Below are 20,449 nucleotides of genomic sequence, written 5' to 3' on the forward strand. Positions count from 1 at the left end.
TTTTTCAGAGTTAAGCTGTATTTTACTTCACACCAAGTCTTATGGTGCAAGAAACAAATAGCAAGGATCTGCATCTGACGTGTGTGTGTGTAGGCTATCACTTAAACATGGCTATACATTTAACATGGCAGAGGCTATTAGCATTAAGTACAAATTGTGTTAAATTCTATTTACACCAAGTGAAAATAGCAGTGTTTTATTTGCAAATAGTGGCAGATACTACTTGCACCTCAGTGTATTACAGTGCATTATAAAACGGTATGCAGTAATAACAAGATGTTCAGTGTATATACATTTATTAAAATCATAAATGGATGCCACCTTATACTTGTACTGCTAACCCTACCCGATAAACACTTTATTCCTACTATTAAATACCCGTTAGCTGCTTTATTTCCACTATATTAGTGGAAACTATTTAAATTTTTCCACTATTTAAATTTTTATTTAAAAAAATAAAAGTTGATAGCAACTGACTAGGCTTATGTTCAAAAAACAAACAAACATTGACTTATAAAGCCACTTTTTGTAATGAATATTGTTGATCAATGATCTTTTTTTGTCTGCAACAAAACAATGTAATGTCTTTGAATTGTTTTAGATTAACACAGTGCCGTTTTTCTCAGCAAATATTGATTATATGCTAACTGCAGTTCAGCTGATTATTTAATATGCCAATGATGCAATTAATTTGATTAAAAATTTTGATTTATTGGCAGCCCTAAAAATAAGTAATAATCTTGTACGACTAACCCTTGTACAGGCACCTTAAGTAATCCCATCAGCTCAAGTATTGGATAATGCCACTGACCCATTCCAATTTGGTTTCTCTCCATAAGATATTTTCAGAGATTTATCATAGACTTATCATAGACATGTAGCCTTAATTTATTGCTGTTACAGGCAGATGCATGCTGGGTGAAATTCTGCTTTACCCAATGTCATTTGCCAGATAATAGCACAAATGACACATCTTAAAATAAATGTGTGTTGCATTCAACACTGCATTCTCACAGATGTCCCGAGGGCTGCATTTATGCATGTTGCAGAATTTTTGGGGATTTTTTGGTACTGACAACAGCCTCTGTGGACTTATTTTGGACAAGAATGTGAGTTATCAACAGGGATAAACACTGTTATTAAATGTGGATTGAGCTGCAAGGCTATAATTATGAGTTAAGGTCTTGATAGGATATAATCAGTGATTTTCTAGTAGCGATGGGTTTTGTTATATTAAGATTCTTTCCCCTCCCTTTTTAAGCATTAAAAAGGGGTATTGAATAAGGGTCAGCCAAAAGTGAAAAAAAAAAAAAAAAACTATGAATACGAATGAATAATAACCTAGCACACATAACAATTATGACAGATAGAAATTATGGTGTTTCAACATCCCAAAATTTCCTTCAGAAATACCACAAACAGGTGCTGAGATAGCCAAAGTTTGACCTTCACCCTAATCTAATATTCTGAACCAGGTGCAAATATAATATGATCATATTATTGCAAATAAACATCCAAAAACTTTTAGACTGTTGTCATTGCTCAAATGATGAAGGCATCATTTAACATTTCCAAGCTTTTATTAAACTTTCATACTTACTCCATGTACTGTAACTGATTCCTTTCTCTTACTGCTCATGCAGAAAGAAAAGGGAGAGAGTATTAAAAACATTGGATTTGCTACCAAATCTTAGGGAATATTACAGAAGAGGGGCTTGGAATAGATGATAACAACTGTTATAGTTTTATGTATTATACATTTTTGGCCACACAAACTTTTTGATCAAGATAATTGGACAGCTTCTCCAAAGTTTTGCTTTCTGTTTCATTCTGTATCAATTCAACCCATTATCCATGGTTTCATTTAAAGCACACTGACACCTAAAATACCTTCATTTTGTCACACTCACAGATAGAAGCAGAGTGAGAAGGTGAGTGTATTTAACCAGTGGGGATGAGGTTCAGGTGCGGGTGATTTAAAACTCGGGTGAGAGTGAACGAGTGGGTGGAGCGTGATGATTGAATGATTGAGGGAGTGACGGTGTGGCTGAATCCGTGACAGTACCCCTCCTCCACGGTCGGCTCCTGATGGCCGAAGGAGGCGACAACGGGGACGACCTTGGCCTCTGGGAGCGGGACGGTCGGGATGTTCTAGGTGGTACGAGGTGAGGAGAGTGGGGTCGAGTACATCGTCCCGAGGGATCCAGGAACGCTCTTCTTGACCATACCCCTCCCAGTCAATAAGGTACTCCAGGCGGGTTACCCGTTGTCGAGAGCCGAGGATGGCCCGTACCCGGTATATGGGTTCTTCTTCGACGAGCTCGGGAGGAGGAGGCACCACTTCTTCACCCGAGTCTGTGGAGGAAGGCAATACAGGGCCAGTGAAAGGCTTAAGAAGGGACACATGGAATGATAGAGAAATGCGAAGATTTGGGGGTAGGTTTAACCGGTTGGTGACTTGATCTGCCTCTGGATGGTATATGGACCTATGTAGCAGGGACTCAGCTTACGGAAAGGCAGTCGGGAGACATCCTGGGTCATGGACGGCCACCAGAGGCGTTGACGGATGAGCGAAAGGGTTTGCTGGCTACCTGGGTGTCCAGAGCCCAGAGAGGAATGTGCTGAGTCCAGAAGGAACGATCTACAGCTGGTAGGTACATACACCCTTTCTTCAGGACCTCCTGGTGGAGCAGGTACAGTGAGCGTGGCATGGCTAATCTGTTCGTCAAGTACCCACTGAATGGGACTTAGCACCACGGCTGGAGGGAGGATGGTCTCCAGAGGTTGAGTTTCGGGATCAGTGTGATGGAGACGTGATAAGGCATCAGCTTTGCAGTTCTTACTTCCAGGTCGGTAGGTGACTAAAAAGTCAAAACGAGTGAAGAAAAGTGCCCAACGGGCCTGACGAGGATTGAGTCTCTTGGCTTCTCAAAGGTATTTTCAGGTTCCTGTGATTGGCTCCCTCCAGCCAGTGGCGCCTTCTAATGCTAGCTTGATCGTCAGGAGCTCACGATTTCCCACATCATAGTTTTGCTCTGCCGGGGACAGCATCTTAGAAAAGAAGGCACATGGATGGAGGCATTGCTGTTGCTCACCCTGCCGCTGCGAAAGCACCGGTGGATGAGGCATCCACCTCAATGATGAAAGGAAGGTTGGGGTTTGGGTGCTGAACGCTTCTCATAGGTGGTTGAAAGCTTCCGTGGCTGATGGTATCCATGACAGAGACTTGGGCCGATGCTTGAGCAGAGAGGTGAGCTTAGGAGACTGTAACTTGATAAATCGGCGGTAGAAGTTAGCGAAACCAAGGAAACGTTGAAGTTCTTTTACCGTGGTAGGTTGAGGCCAATCCATGATGGTTTTGACCTTCCTCTGGTCCATTCTGATGCCCTGGGGGTCGTTGACGTAACCTAGGAATTGGACAGAGGTTGTGTGGAACTCGCACTTCGAGCTTGAGGTAGAGGTGATGTTTTCTCAAGCGCTGGAGGACCTGTTTTACCTGGTGGCGATGTTCCGAGGGACTGGAGGAACTCACAGAGAACTTCATTCATGAAGTTTTGGAAGACTGAAGGCGAGTTGGACAGGCCATATGGCATCACCTGATATTTATAGTGCCCAGACGGGTATGAAGGCAGTTTTCCCCTTTTCTGATGCGCACCAGGTTATACGCGCTCTTCAGGTCCAGCTTCGAGAAGATACGAGCTCCATGCAGCTGTTCCAGGTCAGAGGGGACCAGAGGAAGAGGATAACTGAATTTCACAGCTGGGAGTTTAGGGTGTGATAGTTGATGTATGGCCTCAAGCCTCCGTCCTTCTTGCCGATGAAGAAGCTGGAAGCGGCAGGTGAGGTTGATGGTTTAACCTGTTAAGCGTTGCCAGTGCGTCGGCGCACTGAAGCGTTATTTATTTATTTAATTCAAAATTACTATCAGATTTTATGTTATACCTTGACAAACTATACATAATTAAAAAGATATAATACTCAAGTTTCAGTATTTGACCACTATTGTATTCTGAGAAACTCATAGTGACAGTTATGTCTTAATTTGTGTCAGGAGTTATGAAATGAAAAAATGAGTCGATACCTTTAATATGAATTATGCGCGTCAGCCGCTTTCATTCATAAAAAACTCCGTGCTGTCGTCATGACAGCGATAAACAAAACAACGTGCCTCAGGGCTTTAGCTCAAAAATGTGCAGATTTGGAGAAATGTTGATAGATTCTCATAGATTTACATCATATTTCTATAGACAGGAATAATATTTATTGAATTTATACCCAAATGCGTCGATGTAATCTTTATGAGCGTTTGGTACTTTGATACTGTGTTTTTTAATTCATACCAATAGCCTGAGGGCGCTATATGCACAATTATAGTCCATATATGGAACATGAAGAAGAGCCATGATCATGTGACATTCCAGGACGTTAAAAATAAAGTCATTTGACATGGTCTTGAAAAACATTGAACTATATCCAGAGTTTTGGACTTATTATCTTCAGATTTTAAACATAAAATGTTTAGACATGTGGCTTTAGCTATAATGCATTTCTAGATTGCTACAGTGCCAACTTCAATTTTATTTTCATGAGGATGTTTCATAAAAAATAATTTCTAATAACTTTACAAAACTTTGAAGCTATTTATAATAATTTTTTTCATTATGACAATAATTAATTCTACATTTACAATAAACTGCCAGGTGTCAGCTTTCAAATGAGATCATACTTGTGCTTTTAGTACAAAGGGTTCATGAACTGTATGTGTTTCAGTTTGGGTATGTCATTTCTGGGGATTTTTCAAAAGTGGGGTTGCAGCTTAACAGGTTAATGAACTGTTGTAGCAACGCCTCCTTGATGTATTCCTCCATGGCCTTTTGCTCCGGGATGGACAAAGGTTAGATCTTACCCTTAGGAAGAGTGGCCCCAGGTAGCAGGTCGATGGCACAGTCTCATGGCCGGTGAGAGTAATCACTGTGGGTCGTGGTGGTTTGACAGGACAGTTAGCGATGGAATGGCCCTCTCCCCCACAGTAAAGGCATAGATGGTGCTGAAACATTTTCTGATGCTCTGCAGAAAACAGATGGTAATTATCCACTTGCATTGGTTCAGGTGCTGGAAGGGCGACAGGTGGAACAGAGGGCAGAGGATGCAGCGAAGGAGGAGACATGGAACAGGCGTTGAGGCATGTGGATGGCTTTTGACATGTTTTGACAAGTTTTCTAGTCCCATGACATCGTCATGCACGATCATCAGTTGTTTGATCTCAGGATTTAGACCTTGACGAAACATAGAGAGCAAGGCAGTTTCGTTCCATCGACTAGCGACTGCTAGTGTACAAAACCGCTCGGCATATGCGCTGATGGACTCCTTTCCCTTATGAATGGTGAGCAACTGATCATGAATGGACAGAGGCGAGACAGTTTGACCAAAAACTTCCTTCAAATGGGATATAAAAGATGATAGTGACTTGATGACTTGGCTAGTTCCACATCGATTGTGCCCACTGGAGAGCACATCCCGACAGGAGAGAGATGAAGGCCACACAGGCTTTATCATTGGTGAACAGGTGGGACTGCATCTCAAAGTAGAGCGTGCACTGAATAATGAATCTGCTGCAATCCTCCACCTCACCTGTGTATATCGCTGGACGGGCCATGGTCCATAGTTCGTGGCAGGTTGTGAAGAAGAGGTGACTGTTTGCAGAGGCAGGGACTGACGAACTGCCTGGACGAGATTGGCAAATGGTTCATCGTTCGCGCTCACTGTATTCTGCATCTTTGATGGTCTGGTCTTCTGTCACACTCACATATAGAAGCAGATAAGGATTATAAACAATCAACACAGTTTATTTGCAGGATGTAATAGATACAGGAGCGGATCGTAGAAATGGTAGGCAGTTCAATCAGTTTGCGTGAAAGGGACTTATCCGGGCTGGTGATGGTGGAAGAGATACGGGCTGGTGATGATGGTGGACGGTGCTGGTTGAAGATGGAGGAAGATGGAGGAAGACGAACAGCAGACTGGACAGAGACAGGAACAGACGAGGATCTGGATAACAGGACAGACGAAAACAGGATACTCCAATGAACGATCCTAGAAGGGCAGGTAGTTGAACACACTGTGAATATCAACAGATCTGTGAACCAGTCAAAGACGAGACCAGACAGTGAGGGAACAGAAAGTGAGTGTATTTAACCAGTGGGGATGAGGTTCAGGTGTGGGTGATTAAAACTTGCCTGTTCCTGCCTATTTCTCCTTTATTCAACACATTGATTACGAGAACTGATCGTTTTATTACCCTTGAATCTACTCAGACCTTAATATGTGGCCTTATTAGGAGATGATCAACAACATTCGCTTCATCTGTAACTGGTCATATTTTTTTGGGCTCATCAGTGGACTTTAGATACAACTTATGATTTAGATTACAAAAAAAAAAAAAAAAAAAAAACATGACAACTTGCAGTACGTCATGTTTTGTCCAAATATTCTTGTCCCAAGAACACAGTTCAGTTTTTGTTTAAATTGTACCGTTATTATATAGATGAACCATGTCTGAATGTATGCCAGCTATTGCAAGAATTTGTGGAATTAGACTATTTCTGTGACTGACTCAAAATGTTCCTACTTAGTTTCTGAGAGTTCTGAAAAAGTACTTGGGAAAACGTTCCAGTGTGACAACTAGAACTGGTCTCAAAGGTATTGGCATGGAAAAACCCATGTCTTTTCAAAATGCACAGACCCCAGATCTGGACAAATCCCACTTGAAAGATTGTTCACAACACTGTAAAGCATCTGTTATCATCAAGGAGTCTGGACAGGGCAGAGAATTGCAATGAAACCGATCCTCAAATTCAATCCGAGGATGAACGTGCAGGAGTTGTAGTCCTCTTTTCTGCTGCCAGCTGAATACTTTGCATTTTCTGTCCTGTCTGTATAGTGTCATTTGTTCTGTCTTTTCTGACTAAAATGAAAAATGATGTCAAGGCTAGAAAGGTGTCACATTATGTTTGATGAAACCCAGAGAGTGAAGGTCACCTTAAGTGAGTTTGATCAGAAGCACTGCAAGCAATAAACAGAGCAATCCTGAAATAACTGACATAATGCTTAATTAAAACATCTTTATCTGTATCCATTATGAAAAATGGCAAAGGTCAAGGTATCTGATTCTTCAAGGACTAATTTCCTTCTCAGTAACCCGTCAACATTAAGCAGAACCATTCTCAACACAGAATGAAACTTGTGGTGTGACATATCAGTTCCTCTCATTCCACTTTAAGTCCCAGCCTGGGGTGCGTTTCCCATATAACAACATAACTCGCTGCTTAACTTCTTCGTTTGAAGTCAACTAGCTAGTCACGACTATTTCCCGAAACCACAGTGTCGCATATTGGTTATTCAACCACGTTGGTTAATGATGTCACGCTTGTGGTGGAGTAATAACTTATTTTAATGAATATGTTTGAGATCGAATTAATGCTGCATGTTTTTCTATAAATTACGGACGTGGCATCTGAGGACTAATTCTCATTTTTCGCAGTTATTTTGCTTTATTTCCAGATTCAATCATAGGCTCGATCTTACGCTCTAGAGCACATTTTGACTAACTAAAGCACTCTAAGCACTCTTGACAAACTAAAATACATAAATTACATTTGTATGTATTCTAAATAAATGATATAGATTGTACTGAATGTCAGCTTGCTTATTTGGCTTAAGATAAGAATTTATTGAGCCCACATGTAATGCAAACAAGAAACTCTGCTTCTATAACCACATTTCGAGAGCTGTCGTTGCAAGCACACAAATTTACGATGCTGTTTGCGAATGTTCGTTAGAACTACGGTTTTGGGAAACACAGACTCATTGAACTATGCTGATAACGACAGAACTTGCGATCATAGTTGACTAACTATGCTTTTGGGAAACACACCCCTGATTGGTAGATCCAGTAGTTTATGAGTCCCAACACTCAGAAAATGTGTATGGACGATAGCAAGAAACCAAAAATGAACAGTTTGATGATGTGTGCTGCTTGCCACGCTCCATATTTAGCATCAATCAGCAACATTACTCTGTCCTTCTGATCCTTTTTGACTGAATATAAAACGACAAAGTCGTACCTTGTCCCATAATTTCTTGGGAATGTCTTGACAGTTGCAAGGCTGGTGTCCAAAGAGTTATTCAATAGATATAAAGCTCGTTGTTGGCTTGGGGAACTCTTAGATGTCAAGGTACATAAAAAATATTGCTGAAGAATCCCAGTTGTAATCACTTTAAGACTCCGCTTGCTTTAGTTGTTATGTCTTATTAAACCGCTAAAAGTACAGATGAAACTGAAGTACAGCTACTTGCACAAGCTGGGATACTTACATGTTTCCATAATAACAGTATTTCAGTGTTATAATGATAACGCATCCATAGATTAGGTGGTATAATTTGCAATTTAAAAGACATATTCTGGACGGTTTTGGAAAGGCATCTCAATCACATGTGGTATAAGAGGACTAAGTAGGGATCTCTGCAGTGAGGAATTGCACTTAACATCATTGCAGATGTTTCCGAATCTGGTCCAGGCCCAACAGCAAGGAGACAGACAGATCTTGTACACGTTTATGCCCTTTATGCACTTCCATAGCCTTCTGCAATTGGGATTATTACAGCCAGGATTTAGCAAAGATATCCATGGACGGAGATGATGGGAATGGATCTTGTGTGTAGTAACTGATGTTGATGATGAAAACTGGTTTGGCCAATGTTACCGCTCTTCCTGGAACTGCCTTCCCATCAAGCCTTACATTGTGGATTCGGGATGTTTGGAATGTCTTGCTCATGTAAGGTGTTTCTATGTACATCACATCACCAGCCCACATTTTATTCGTAAACATCCCAGGGTAGAAAGGGCTTATCTCCGTGGCTCAGCAGAACAGGACAGCGCTTCAGTTTTGAGAGCCCCTCAGGACCAATGTCTCTATGCTTGTGGCTATGCTCTCTCTCTCTCTCTCTCTCTCTCTCTCTCTCTCTCTCTCTCTCTCTCTCTCTCTCTCTCTCTCTCTCTCTCTCTCTCTCTCTCTCTCTCTCTCTCTCTCTCTCTCTCTCTCTCTCTCTCTCTCTCTCTCTCTCTCTCTCTCTCTCTCTCTCTCTCTCTCTCTCTCTCTCTCTCTCTCTCTCTCTCTCTCTCTCTCTCTCTCTCTCTCTCTCTAGCCAACATTTGAGTACCTTATGCCAGCTCTCCTGCATTAGCCAATCCCAGCAACATATTGGGGTCTTTCATGCACAGCTTTCTTCATTGAGAGGCAATGCAGGAGGCAGGAGGAAATAATGACCTATACAAATGGTCAGGAACCTTCGGAGTAAAATAATGTCTAGGTTTTCGGAAAATAACATGGGAATGCATAACACATGCTAATTTCCTAACAAATCATGACTTAAAATGCAGATTGTAATACATAATGACATTTTATACACTCTCAGATAAAAATAAGTACAAAAGTTGTCACTTGGGTGGTACCCTCTCAAAAGCTACATCTTTTTACCTTATTTACCCATAAATGGTGCAGATTTAGTAGGGTACCGTCCCAGTGACAGCTTTTGTACTTTTTGTCTGAGGGTGTGGGATCATAAAACTACTTTACACTGTACTTTAAGCTATACATTATTTGCCACTCGGGGTGCCACATAGGATTGCAAAAATAATTCCTGTTTTTAAACCAGCTTCAAACTGGTTTGAGGCGGTCCAGCCCCACAATCACATCATTTGGTGAGTCAGTGTTGCTCAGGCCATTCAGACAAACAAATTGCTGTTTGGTGGCACTAGTAGCACATAAATTGCTCACTTCAATTTTAACATAAACTTTGTGTTATGAATAATGTCAAAAACATTTTACCCACAGAGCCAGCTGTCAGTGGTATCTACTTGAACTCGATTAGGTGTGTGTGTGTGTGTGTGTGTGTGTAGTGAACAGTATGAGAAATCTCAACTCTGAAGCTGCTTCTCATTTGATATTTTGTTTTTGTACAGGAGAAGCCATATGTCATGCTTAAGAAGTCTGACAAGGAACTCGTCGGCAATGACCGCTTTGAGGGCTTCTGTATTGACCTGCTTAAGGAGTTGGCCAGCATTCTGGGTTTCTCCTACGTGATCCAACCGGTGCAGGATGAAAAGTATGGGTTTCAAGACGATAAAGGCCAGTGGAATGGGATGATAAAGGAACTCATGGAACACGTAAGTATTCAGCATCAAAGTAGTAACCCTTTAGTGCTCTTCACGTGTCAGTCAAACATGAAAAACATTTTTATTTATTTTTTTTGTCAATGAAATGAATGTACTACATTTTAGTTTGATGTTTTTTTTATGTAATATTTTGTATTTTTAGGGGATTTTTTTATATATATAAAAAAATCATAGTTACGCTGTATTTATAATCCTTTTATTCACTTTTTGAGCATAGACCTGAAAACGAATGTTCTAACTTAAACTATGGTAAATCTTGAGTTCTTTAGAGCACATACTTAAGTTTGATCTCTTTTCAAAGATGACACTTGGCAGATCATTGCTCAAGTGAAAAAAAGTGAAAAAAGTGAACTTAAAAAAGTAACTGAATTGTAGGTGTATTGTTATGAAAAATGCACAAAAATATATTTTTTGTATAAGTTACGTACCATTTACGTATAAGTTACAATTTATAGTTATAAGTTATAATTTTTTTTTTTTTTTTTGTCAATGAAATGAATGTACTACATTTTAGTTTGATGTTTTTTATGTAATATTTTGTTACGTACTATTCCAAAGAAGTAAAAAAAAAGAAAAACACCATAAACGTAAAGGTTTTTCAGTCAGTAATGACCGAAGAACACCTTAAATAACAAATCTGCTGTTTCTGCTGATTCAGGCTCACTAGTACCTGCATCCTTAATTTTGCCTTCCACTTTAATAAAGCCTTTCATCTTGTTTTCTGATGTCTAAACAAAATGCCAAGATGACACAATAACGCAATTAACTAAACGTGTTGCTCGCTCCAATACTGCTTCCGCTCACAAAACGCGTGCCGCAAAGGTGACAGAACACACCTGGATCACACTGACATGCCGCGAAGACGCAGCGGCAAGTGCTGCCACAGCGAATACACGTTTAAACGTCTCTATCGAGTCAGCAGAACTAGACAATTCTGAAAGCTGATTCTCTGAGCCCATTCTCTCCGGTCTCAGTGCTGTCAGGCTGGGGGTGTCCTGTCTCAGGAACGGGCTTCTCATCCCATCGCCCTTTCGCTGTCCTCACCCTCTCAGGTCACCAGAAGCCCGCGGCTGCAGAGCTGTAATAGCTTAAGTGGCATTTAGTGGAGGAAGTCATATGGTGGGAGTCAATGGTGAGGTGCTGGAAGGGTTGGGAGAGGTGACTTACTGCAGTGCCACTTAATCTTCCCTGTGCTTCGGCCAGATCCGGCCTGACTGCAGTCACCTTCAGGGGAACAAACGGATTATGGCCGGAGGAGTCAAACATGGAGATGTGTGTGTGTGTATTGCTGAAGGTGAAAAGGTATAAGATGTACAAATTTAATGAAATGTCACTCATATGACAACACATTTCAAAAATGATCATTACTGTTCAGAGTTTGAGATTATGGAAGCTTGTTTCCGCCACAGAATAAAACATTTTAAAAGATAATTGCGACTTTTTATCTCACAATTCTGACTTTATTTCTCAGAATTGCAAGGTATAAAGTCAGAATTGCATGATATAAACTCTCAATTGCGTTATAAAGTCAGAATTGTAATATATAAACTTCTGACTTTTTTTCTTGCAGTTTCGAGTTTATATCACGCAATTCTTTTCTCAGAATCGTGAGATATAAACTTTAAATTACGAGTTATAAAGTCAAATTCTAAGGAAAAAAAGACTGACTCAGTGGCAGAAACTACTGTCTTTCACCATATAATCCACTGATATACTAATGATATACACTTCTTTTTTTTTTTTGAAATTTTTTTTTTTGGCAAGGATATATACCTTAAATTGAACAAAAATGACAGTACATTATTTTACATTGTTACAATTTTTTTTTTTTTTTTTTTTCAAATAAATTATTTTGGACTTTCTGCTCATCAAAGAAACCTGAAAAAAAAAGTATCATGGTTTCCAAAAAAAAAAAAATATGAAGCAGCATAGAAATCAGCATATTAGAATGATTTCTGAAGGAAATCACATACCAGTTATAATAATTCACAATATTGATGTATATACTGTATTTTAATCAAATAAATGCAGCCTTGGTGAGCATATTCAAAAACATTAAAACTTATCTTTCATTAAAACGTATTATCTTACTGACCCCCAACTTTTGAACGGTAGTTTGTCTATTAACCTTACTGTAAATCTTGTTTATATATCCAAATGCAATTGTTTGACAAATGATCTATGATTTGTTATACACCACACTGCAGGAATTCGAGGGACATCTTACTGAGCCAGTGTTGTATGCATGAGGCAATTATTCAGTCCAAACAGGGCCTGTGCTTTCAGGACTGTAGTCTCGAACCCTCACTCCCTCACAGCAATAACGTGTGTTCACTCCCGCACGATTCGAGAGGAGAGCTGCCGACACACTGACACGGGCAGACAGAGTCAACTAATGAGTGTAGAGCGAGCAGTGAGACAATATGGACATCCAGTGTTGTTCATCAAAAAAACATACAGCAGAGAAAAAAACATGTCGCAACAGTGAATCCTCACATTTCGGGGAACCTCAGCAGAGTTCAGCTAAACAAAACAAACACTGGCCGATAGATATGTGTAAATGTGTGATGGGGCTTCTGTTTGACTAAGCAAAAAGGAAAGGAGATGGACATGTGGCTTGAAGAAAGCACAGCTTTTCCTAAATTGCTAAGACACATTTCCCAAAAAATCTTCTCAAAACTATAAACAAGCAATCAAACCAACATGTGAAAATCACAAACTTTTACAAAAAATAAAAAAACATTTACAAAAAAATAAAAATGTGTGTATATGCACTTTAATATTCACATATACTCGTCCATATCGTGATTTGATTGAGTGTTTTAACTTTTTTATGGATTTCCATGGATTTACAAATTCCATGACACTGTAAATTCCATTTTTATGACTGGATTCTGCAATTCCAGTTCTCCTTGCTTCCACGTTTCTGTACCTTTTCCCTAATTTAAGGCCTTTTTGGAAGCCAATGGACCCGTCTGTTGTGTTTTTTATACATTGTGAGGTTCTGACTAGTGTGTGAACCATTTTTCATACTAGTGTTGGGATAGTGATAACCGTGTTAACTGTGTTGTGGTGATAACTGGGTGTGATGACATCGTGAGGGTTTTCCAATGCTAGTGTTACATCCTACATGAGCACATGCTACGGGTTTCAAAGGATTATTAATATATTTGCAGCTTGAGTCAAACAAAGAATAGTGTTTATAGTTTTGATATAGAGTTTTCACTTTATAAAAATGACATGGATAATGAAAATTATCGCTAAGAGCAAATCAATTGGCAACACTATACAATACGGTTATATTTGTTAACATTAACTACACTGGATAACGTGAAATAAAAATGAAAAATACTTCTAAAGTATTTATTAATCTAATGTTAATTGCAGCATTTAGTAATACATAATTCAAATAAAGATCTGTTAATGTTATGGCCTTGTAACAAATGTAACTGCAACAAATGTATTGCTTATTGTTAGCTAATATTAGTTAATGCATTAACTAACGTTAACTAATGGGACTTTATTGTGAGGTGTTGCCAATGAGTCTGTAATTCTTTTTTTAGCTGGATTAATAATGGTAATAATTCTTCTAGTATAACTAAACAGAATCTAGAGTAGCTCAATATTTTGTGAGATACCTTTAGGTATAGTCTAATTTAAGAAGAGACAAACAAGACAATGAGGCGCTGTTTACACGACACCGTTTTCAACTAAAAATGGAAAACTTTTTATGCGTTTGGTCGTTAATTTATGCGAAAACTGCATTGTGGGGCCTGGAAATGCAAACTTTTGAGAACGGATTTCAAATCTGTGAAAACGGTGAGGTCATGCACTAGCGTGTGACGTGTTCGGTATATATCAGAGTTTCCGCTAGAAAAAAATGGTGCCGGTCATAGTGACCGGCAGAGGTTTCGTTTTCCGGACATTTTGATGATATGCCGGTCAAATATCGCCTCTTAATTAAGGGGGCGGGATTATTACACGATTTATTATTTATAATAATAATATTACCATCTTACGTGACAGTTCTCCATTACGGACGCGTCGCGACCGTTCAAAGCGGCACTAAAAGACTGCTTTAAAACTTTCACAGAGACCTCAAACAGAAAGCACAAAGCCTTTCTTTAAAACGAATTTCGTTTTGTATTAATTGTATCTTAATTTTAATCAGTGTTTCATTATCCAATTTTCTCGATTTAATAAATAAAAAGTAAATATAGCAGACAATAAATAATCACGACATGGAGGCGCCAGCGCCTGAACTGGAGCTAACGTTAAGCTATCATCCATGAACCGAAATTTAACGTATAAGGTAGCCTACTCGCCTCACACACCTACAAAAAAATAGAAATATATCTATTATCTACAGAAATCTTTACTTTTAAACAGAACCATTCAAAACTAAATAAAACGATGTAATCCGTATGAAATGTGTATTTCTCTCCGGCGCGTTCACTACTGCGAAGATCGCGAGTCAGACTTCATCTTTGCAGCCGACACAGAAAACACTTGTTTATTAATAGACAATTAAAAAACTTTTGAAAACGGATTTCAAATCTGTGAAAACGGTGAGGTCATGCACAAGCGTGTGACGTGTTCAGTAGTGTTTCTTTACAAAGTGACATCGCCATCTACTGCTATGGCATCAGAATACAGCGTTTTTATTGGTTTTCGCAGATCCGTGTGAACGAGGATCTCATCGCCCCCACAATCAGAGGTAATACCAGATACGCCAAATTAGTTTTCGCGCCGGGGCTGCTGGATCTTCATTTGCTGATGGCAGGTTACACACTAAACCGGTGAATACAAATGGGCTTGGCGGTCGCTTATGAACGTGTCAAAATTAATAAACAAGCTCACTTGCAATAGTTACCACAGCCAAACTCCGACTCTCAGCTTCATCTGCCTGTGATCTCATGGTGTTTCTAATCATTGCTTTTCTATAAATATCCCTCTTGAGAATTCGACCAGTTTTAGTTTCCCAACGAATGTTTTAAGCCTCGGGCTCAATGGGTGTGTAGTATACTTGAGCCTTATCAGATGGCCTGCGCAGTATCGAAGGTGCGTGTGTATTTTTAGGAGCACTCATTTTGCGGCTGAGTGCCCTTCTTGCTGCTGTCTATATAGATAAGCTGATCTGGAATCAGCAGACCTGAAAAGCAAACTAAGAAACAAGCTCTGGGACCTGACCTCGGCCTGCCACACGAGGCTGAGCTAGATAGAGTGTTTTCATGTGAGTAAACTCAAAGCCTTATCTCTGAAGACGGATTTATGGACTCGGTGATTTCTCAACCGATTCTCACCAAATGTTGCAGCTTGAGCCTTTCATGAAAACAATTTAAGACTTGAGCGCAGAAGGAAATTTTTTTTAATGGAATGAGATTTCCGAAGTTATTTCGATGAACTTCTGATTGCCTGTGTCAGAATAAGCTGCATGAAACACAGACTATTTTCAGTTATAGACAAGAACTCGGTTGCTCGAGAGCCCGTGTTGAGAGAGAACGGGGGAACTGAGAGGCTGTTATTAATGGCTCTTGTCAAAGTTATTTATCAGCTCAATTTATTTTCATCAGTATTTTTATTAGCTCTTACAGAATTTTCATTACTTCGGTATTGTTCTTTACACGATGAGTGTGTGTTATTGCTGCCCGTGACATACGCGTGTGGGGTCATCCATCGAGGGCTCGCAGATTTAAAGAAGACAACAAGCAACAACGGATTAGTACGGGGTTGTTTTCGGCTGATAAAGTGCCATTAAATCATAGGGTGATACATTTTAGCTGTCACCCAGCGTGTTCTCATAAATCATGGTTTCATAACTGAATTACCAAACGCCTTTGCCCTAGTACATCTATTTAACGGCACGGTGCTCTTGTAGGTTTATCAAAATAAGTCAGACGTCTTCATTCGTCTTTGTAGGTCAACAAGCACCGTATAATGAAGGATAAACAGAAATGCGGTACAAATAAAACAAAATCAAAAAACAAAATGTCAGCGAGAGGAGTCCCACTGCCAAAAATCACTGGGTCACATTCACTGATAATTGAGTATTCATTCTTATACGCACAGGAGATCATCTCATCAAAAACTAATTTCACGTACACATGACTTAATTCTTAAAGAGCACCTAACAGATTTTTCCCGTGTTCGTCTTTCTTTAGTGTGTAATGTTGCTGTTTGAGCAGCAAAAGCTCTGAAAAGTCCCAGTTCTTCTCTATATCAGTGTCAGTGTTTCTGAACTCCCTGAAACGCCTCCATTGTAGTCTTGAGTTTCTTCCGGGAACAAACACTTCGCAATATTCCTCATTTAAATAATTAGTATGCAGAATAAAGGGGCGGGGCCTGGTTGAGGTAGTTAGTAGTGTGTTAAACTGGTGGTTATGGTAAGGGGCGGGACATTTCCCAAACACACTCGAAGCACTCGACCAATCACAACACACTGCTCCAGTCGACCAATCAGAGCACAGTGTGCTTTTCAGAGGGAGGGGCTTCATAGAGACAGGAACTAAACAGAGCGTTACTGACAGACTGGGAAGAGAGGAGCCGCAACAATGGAGAATATGGGGAAATAATGTGTTTTTGAACATTCAAGTATTAAAACCTGCTCTAGAAGGGCCCAAAAACAAAATCAAGACTGAAAACGGATGCACAAGGTTAGTTATTTGCATAAAACACGCCCATCTATATCCATAAAAGGGCATTGGCAGCCTTTGTTGCTCTCAGTAAACACAATACACTCTCAATATAATACTTCACACGTTTCAGTTGTTGATCATTTTTTTGGTAAATTTTAAATATATATTAGTATAAAAATTACTGATGAATCCTGATTTGTTCATGAAAACATTAGTCTGCACATTTCACACATATTGTGTATGTATGGTTTTTGGTTGGTGAATGCGACCAATTTTTTCAATCAGGATGTAACGTAGTTAGATGTTATGGGAAGGAGGAGGCGGGAACCGGCGAACATTCCAAAAGATTTTAATAAATAAATAAACAAATACAAAACGAAAGTAAAAGACAGCAGCCCCTCACGGACGACCGCTGCCACATATAATAAAACATAAACAAAACACAACATAAGTCCAGGCCTGGTCCTCTCTCGCTCTTCACTGTCGTCGCTCCTCCTTTATGCTTCCGTTCCTCCGTGAGAGATACGAGACCGGTGCGTCGCTCATCAGTAATCACGCCACCGACCTCGCGCCGCTCGACCTCGTCCTGCTCGCCACACAGCAATAATCAGCAATACATTTATCAACATTAATCAGTAATAGATTTACAATATATATTCTCTTTTCTTGTTACACGAAAATTGAGAAAGTGTTATGACTGCTGCAGTGACAGCGACAGATTTCTGGGAGATTATGGATCACTCGCGGGAGTTAGATCCGAGACTCCAGGAATATATGATGTCCAAATAAAGACAAGAGCTTTAAATATTTATGTTGTGTTTATTTTATGGTGGAGAGCAGCATTCGAGAGCTGTAATGCCAAAGAAAACGAGCGCTTCTTAAATACTCAACTGGATATTAATTAAAGTCATAAGGACTGCTGTGTCAAGTAGGACATCACAGTTTATTTTTCTCTTTTTTCTAAAAGTGGCCACAAATCCCACTCCAGAGCTAAAGGTCACGGTGGGGAAGCGCTAAATGATGCAACAGGCTTATTATACTTGATTTAGTTATAATTGATGATCTCATTAATCATCCAGCCATGCCAGTATTAATGGCTGCCTTAGCATGTCATTTCTTCCTGTTATAGTAATTAATCTTTGCTCCGGTGGATAAGCCGGAAGGTTATGTACCAGCGCTGGCTCATTGTCTCGCTGTACTAACTTTGACTTGGACTATGTAGGACCTTTTAATACATTTCACAGTCCTGAGCACTTTGCCAAGCTAAATCATTCTCGTTACGACCTGACAAGCAAAGACAAGTCCTTAAAGGATTATCACAGAAGATATTGACATGTCCATTGTCCATGAGCGAATATTGATGTTGTGTCTCAAACCTGGCTCTGGCTTTGGCACAATTATCTCTCTCTCATCCAAATGCATTTGTTTTTATAAAATGACAGTCCCGCTATACAATTTGGTAACCTCCTTGTTAAAGGAAACCATTGCTGTATGATATTAGCTAAAGTGGTTTACCTACCCTAATACAGCATGAATTACCATAAATGTGCATTATATCCATGATGTTAACCCTATAAAGCGTACTGTATCATATTTGATTCGCAAATCAGCAAAGCTTTGATCATGTTGATCATTTAGAGGCAAGTCAGGCTTCTAAATAATCTACATTATTAAAGGGGTCATCGAAAGTCGGGATGATTCTTTAGGGTCTTCATGTAAAGTTTGTAACATACTTTGATTAAAATTCCTCAATGGTTGTGTAAAACAACATCCTTTTACCTCCTCAGAAACAGCTCTGTTCACAGCGACCCGTTTCGGCGCATGTCTCTTTAAATGATAATGAGGTGCATGTCTCTTTAAATGATAATGAGCAACTGCATCCGAATTTTGCATCCGATGACCCCTTTAAACCTGATGCACATTATCTACTACAGTCCTTCTGTCATCTGATTGATAGTTTAGACTTTTTTAGCAAGTAAAAGATGTTTTAGTATAATTGTACAAACGTACATCTTCAGCTCGTGCTTCACGTGTCTTTTGCTGCGAAATCTGCCGTTATTTTTATAAAGTAAACATAAGAATAACTGGTAACACTTTATAATACAGGTCCACTAGTATGCATTAATTCATGCTCAATGCCTTAAAAGCACACTATGTAAGATTTTTGGATCCAAAAACCACTAGAACAATGTTATATATTTTGTTGACTTGTGTACTTACATTATCCCAAATGTTTCTAAGAATGTTTAAATCCAGAGAAATAAGCAGTTTTAACCAGGACACGGACCGTGCCAATGACATCATACCCGCGTTTCCCTCGATTTCCGGTTTTGTTTTGTAGAAACCATGGAAACATCAAAGATGCATTAATATATTATGGCCTGGTTTCACAGACAGGGCTTAGATTAAGCCAGGATTAGGTCATAGTTCAATTAGGCGTTTAAGTAATTTTTATAAACATGCCTTAGAAAAAGGCATTACTGGTGTGCATCTTAAGACAAAACAAATGCACTGACATGTTTTAAGATCAGTCAGTGCAAGTTTCTTTCAGTTGAAATAGCTCAGATTTACATTTTAGTCTAGGACTAGACTTAAGCCTTGTCTGTGAAACCGGGGGTAGATGTTTTATTAGACAGGAGAGCAACTGTTTGGATACATTTATCGACAGAAAACTAATCACAGCTATACAGCTCAACACATGTTTAAATCTTGTTTTCTTGATTTACCGCGAGTACCATGTTTTACCACGTCTAATATCGATCACGCTCACTGCAGCGTGCAACAAGCGTCTCATATAGTAGCTAACGAGTGAACGCACAAAGCATTATAACAACTTTCAACACGCTCAAATGTATCTAATATGATAAACCGGTGTAATAAAAGCTCCACCGCCGTGTGTCGTGCTCGTCTCTCATTAGCAATAATTGCTAACGGCTTTCGTAACGCTAATAAATCTTAAATACATTACCGGTCATCCATGAATATGATTTCTGTCGTATTCTCCACCGGCTGTAGAGGTGAAGACGAACAACTCCCATGATTCAGCGAAATCAAAGCTACGCCTTTGTTTTGAACACATCATGCTAGTGTTTTCAGCAGGGATTTCCTTTTCCTGCACGAGAGTCCGTGTCTTGAATGGTCACTGCGAGAGGACAAAAGAAAAACACGGGGGTTGTTAATCTAAATATTTAAAGAGATTGCAGGCAGTGGACACACTGGAGGTTTCCTTTCTCTTGGTTTTATTCCTTTCCCCTTGTTAGCCACACGCCGCACTATATTTTTAAGGCTCTTTTCATTACCACTGTCCAGAAGAAAGAGACCAAAGCCTGCAGGAGAGACGGAACAATACAAAGAAAGGCAATACAATTCAACCAGTACGGGTCACAGCAATGAAATGTCACAGAAAGTGTGGTAGAAGAAAGCAAGGACATCACGTTGTGATGAAAATACTTCAGTTCATGGTGGTTGGATTGCAGTATTTTGTAAAAGCGGAGTCTGAACCCCTTTGCGAGTTTCATCATGTTCTGGGGAAGGACTCGGTGAAGCGTGCACCGAGCAGCTGGTTTCATTAACCTCCTGT

General features: G+C 39.7%; 1 protein-coding gene across 1 annotated transcript in view; it reads left to right on the plus strand.

The window, feature by feature from the left end:
• Positions 1-20,449, plus strand: part of grik3 (glutamate ionotropic receptor kainate type subunit 3) — a 155,960-nt gene that overhangs the window by 105,989 nt on the left and 29,522 nt on the right. Inside the window, exon 10 of the mRNA XM_084386085.1 lies at positions 10,022-10,225. Coding sequence (XP_084242211.1) covers positions 10,022-10,225 — 204 coding nt within the window. The remainder of the gene's footprint in view (positions 1-10,021; positions 10,226-20,449) is intronic.

Source organism: Rutilus rutilus, assembly GCF_951802725.1.
Source record: "Rutilus rutilus genome assembly, chromosome: 17".
NCBI lineage: Eukaryota > Metazoa > Chordata > Actinopteri > Cypriniformes > Leuciscidae > Rutilus > Rutilus rutilus.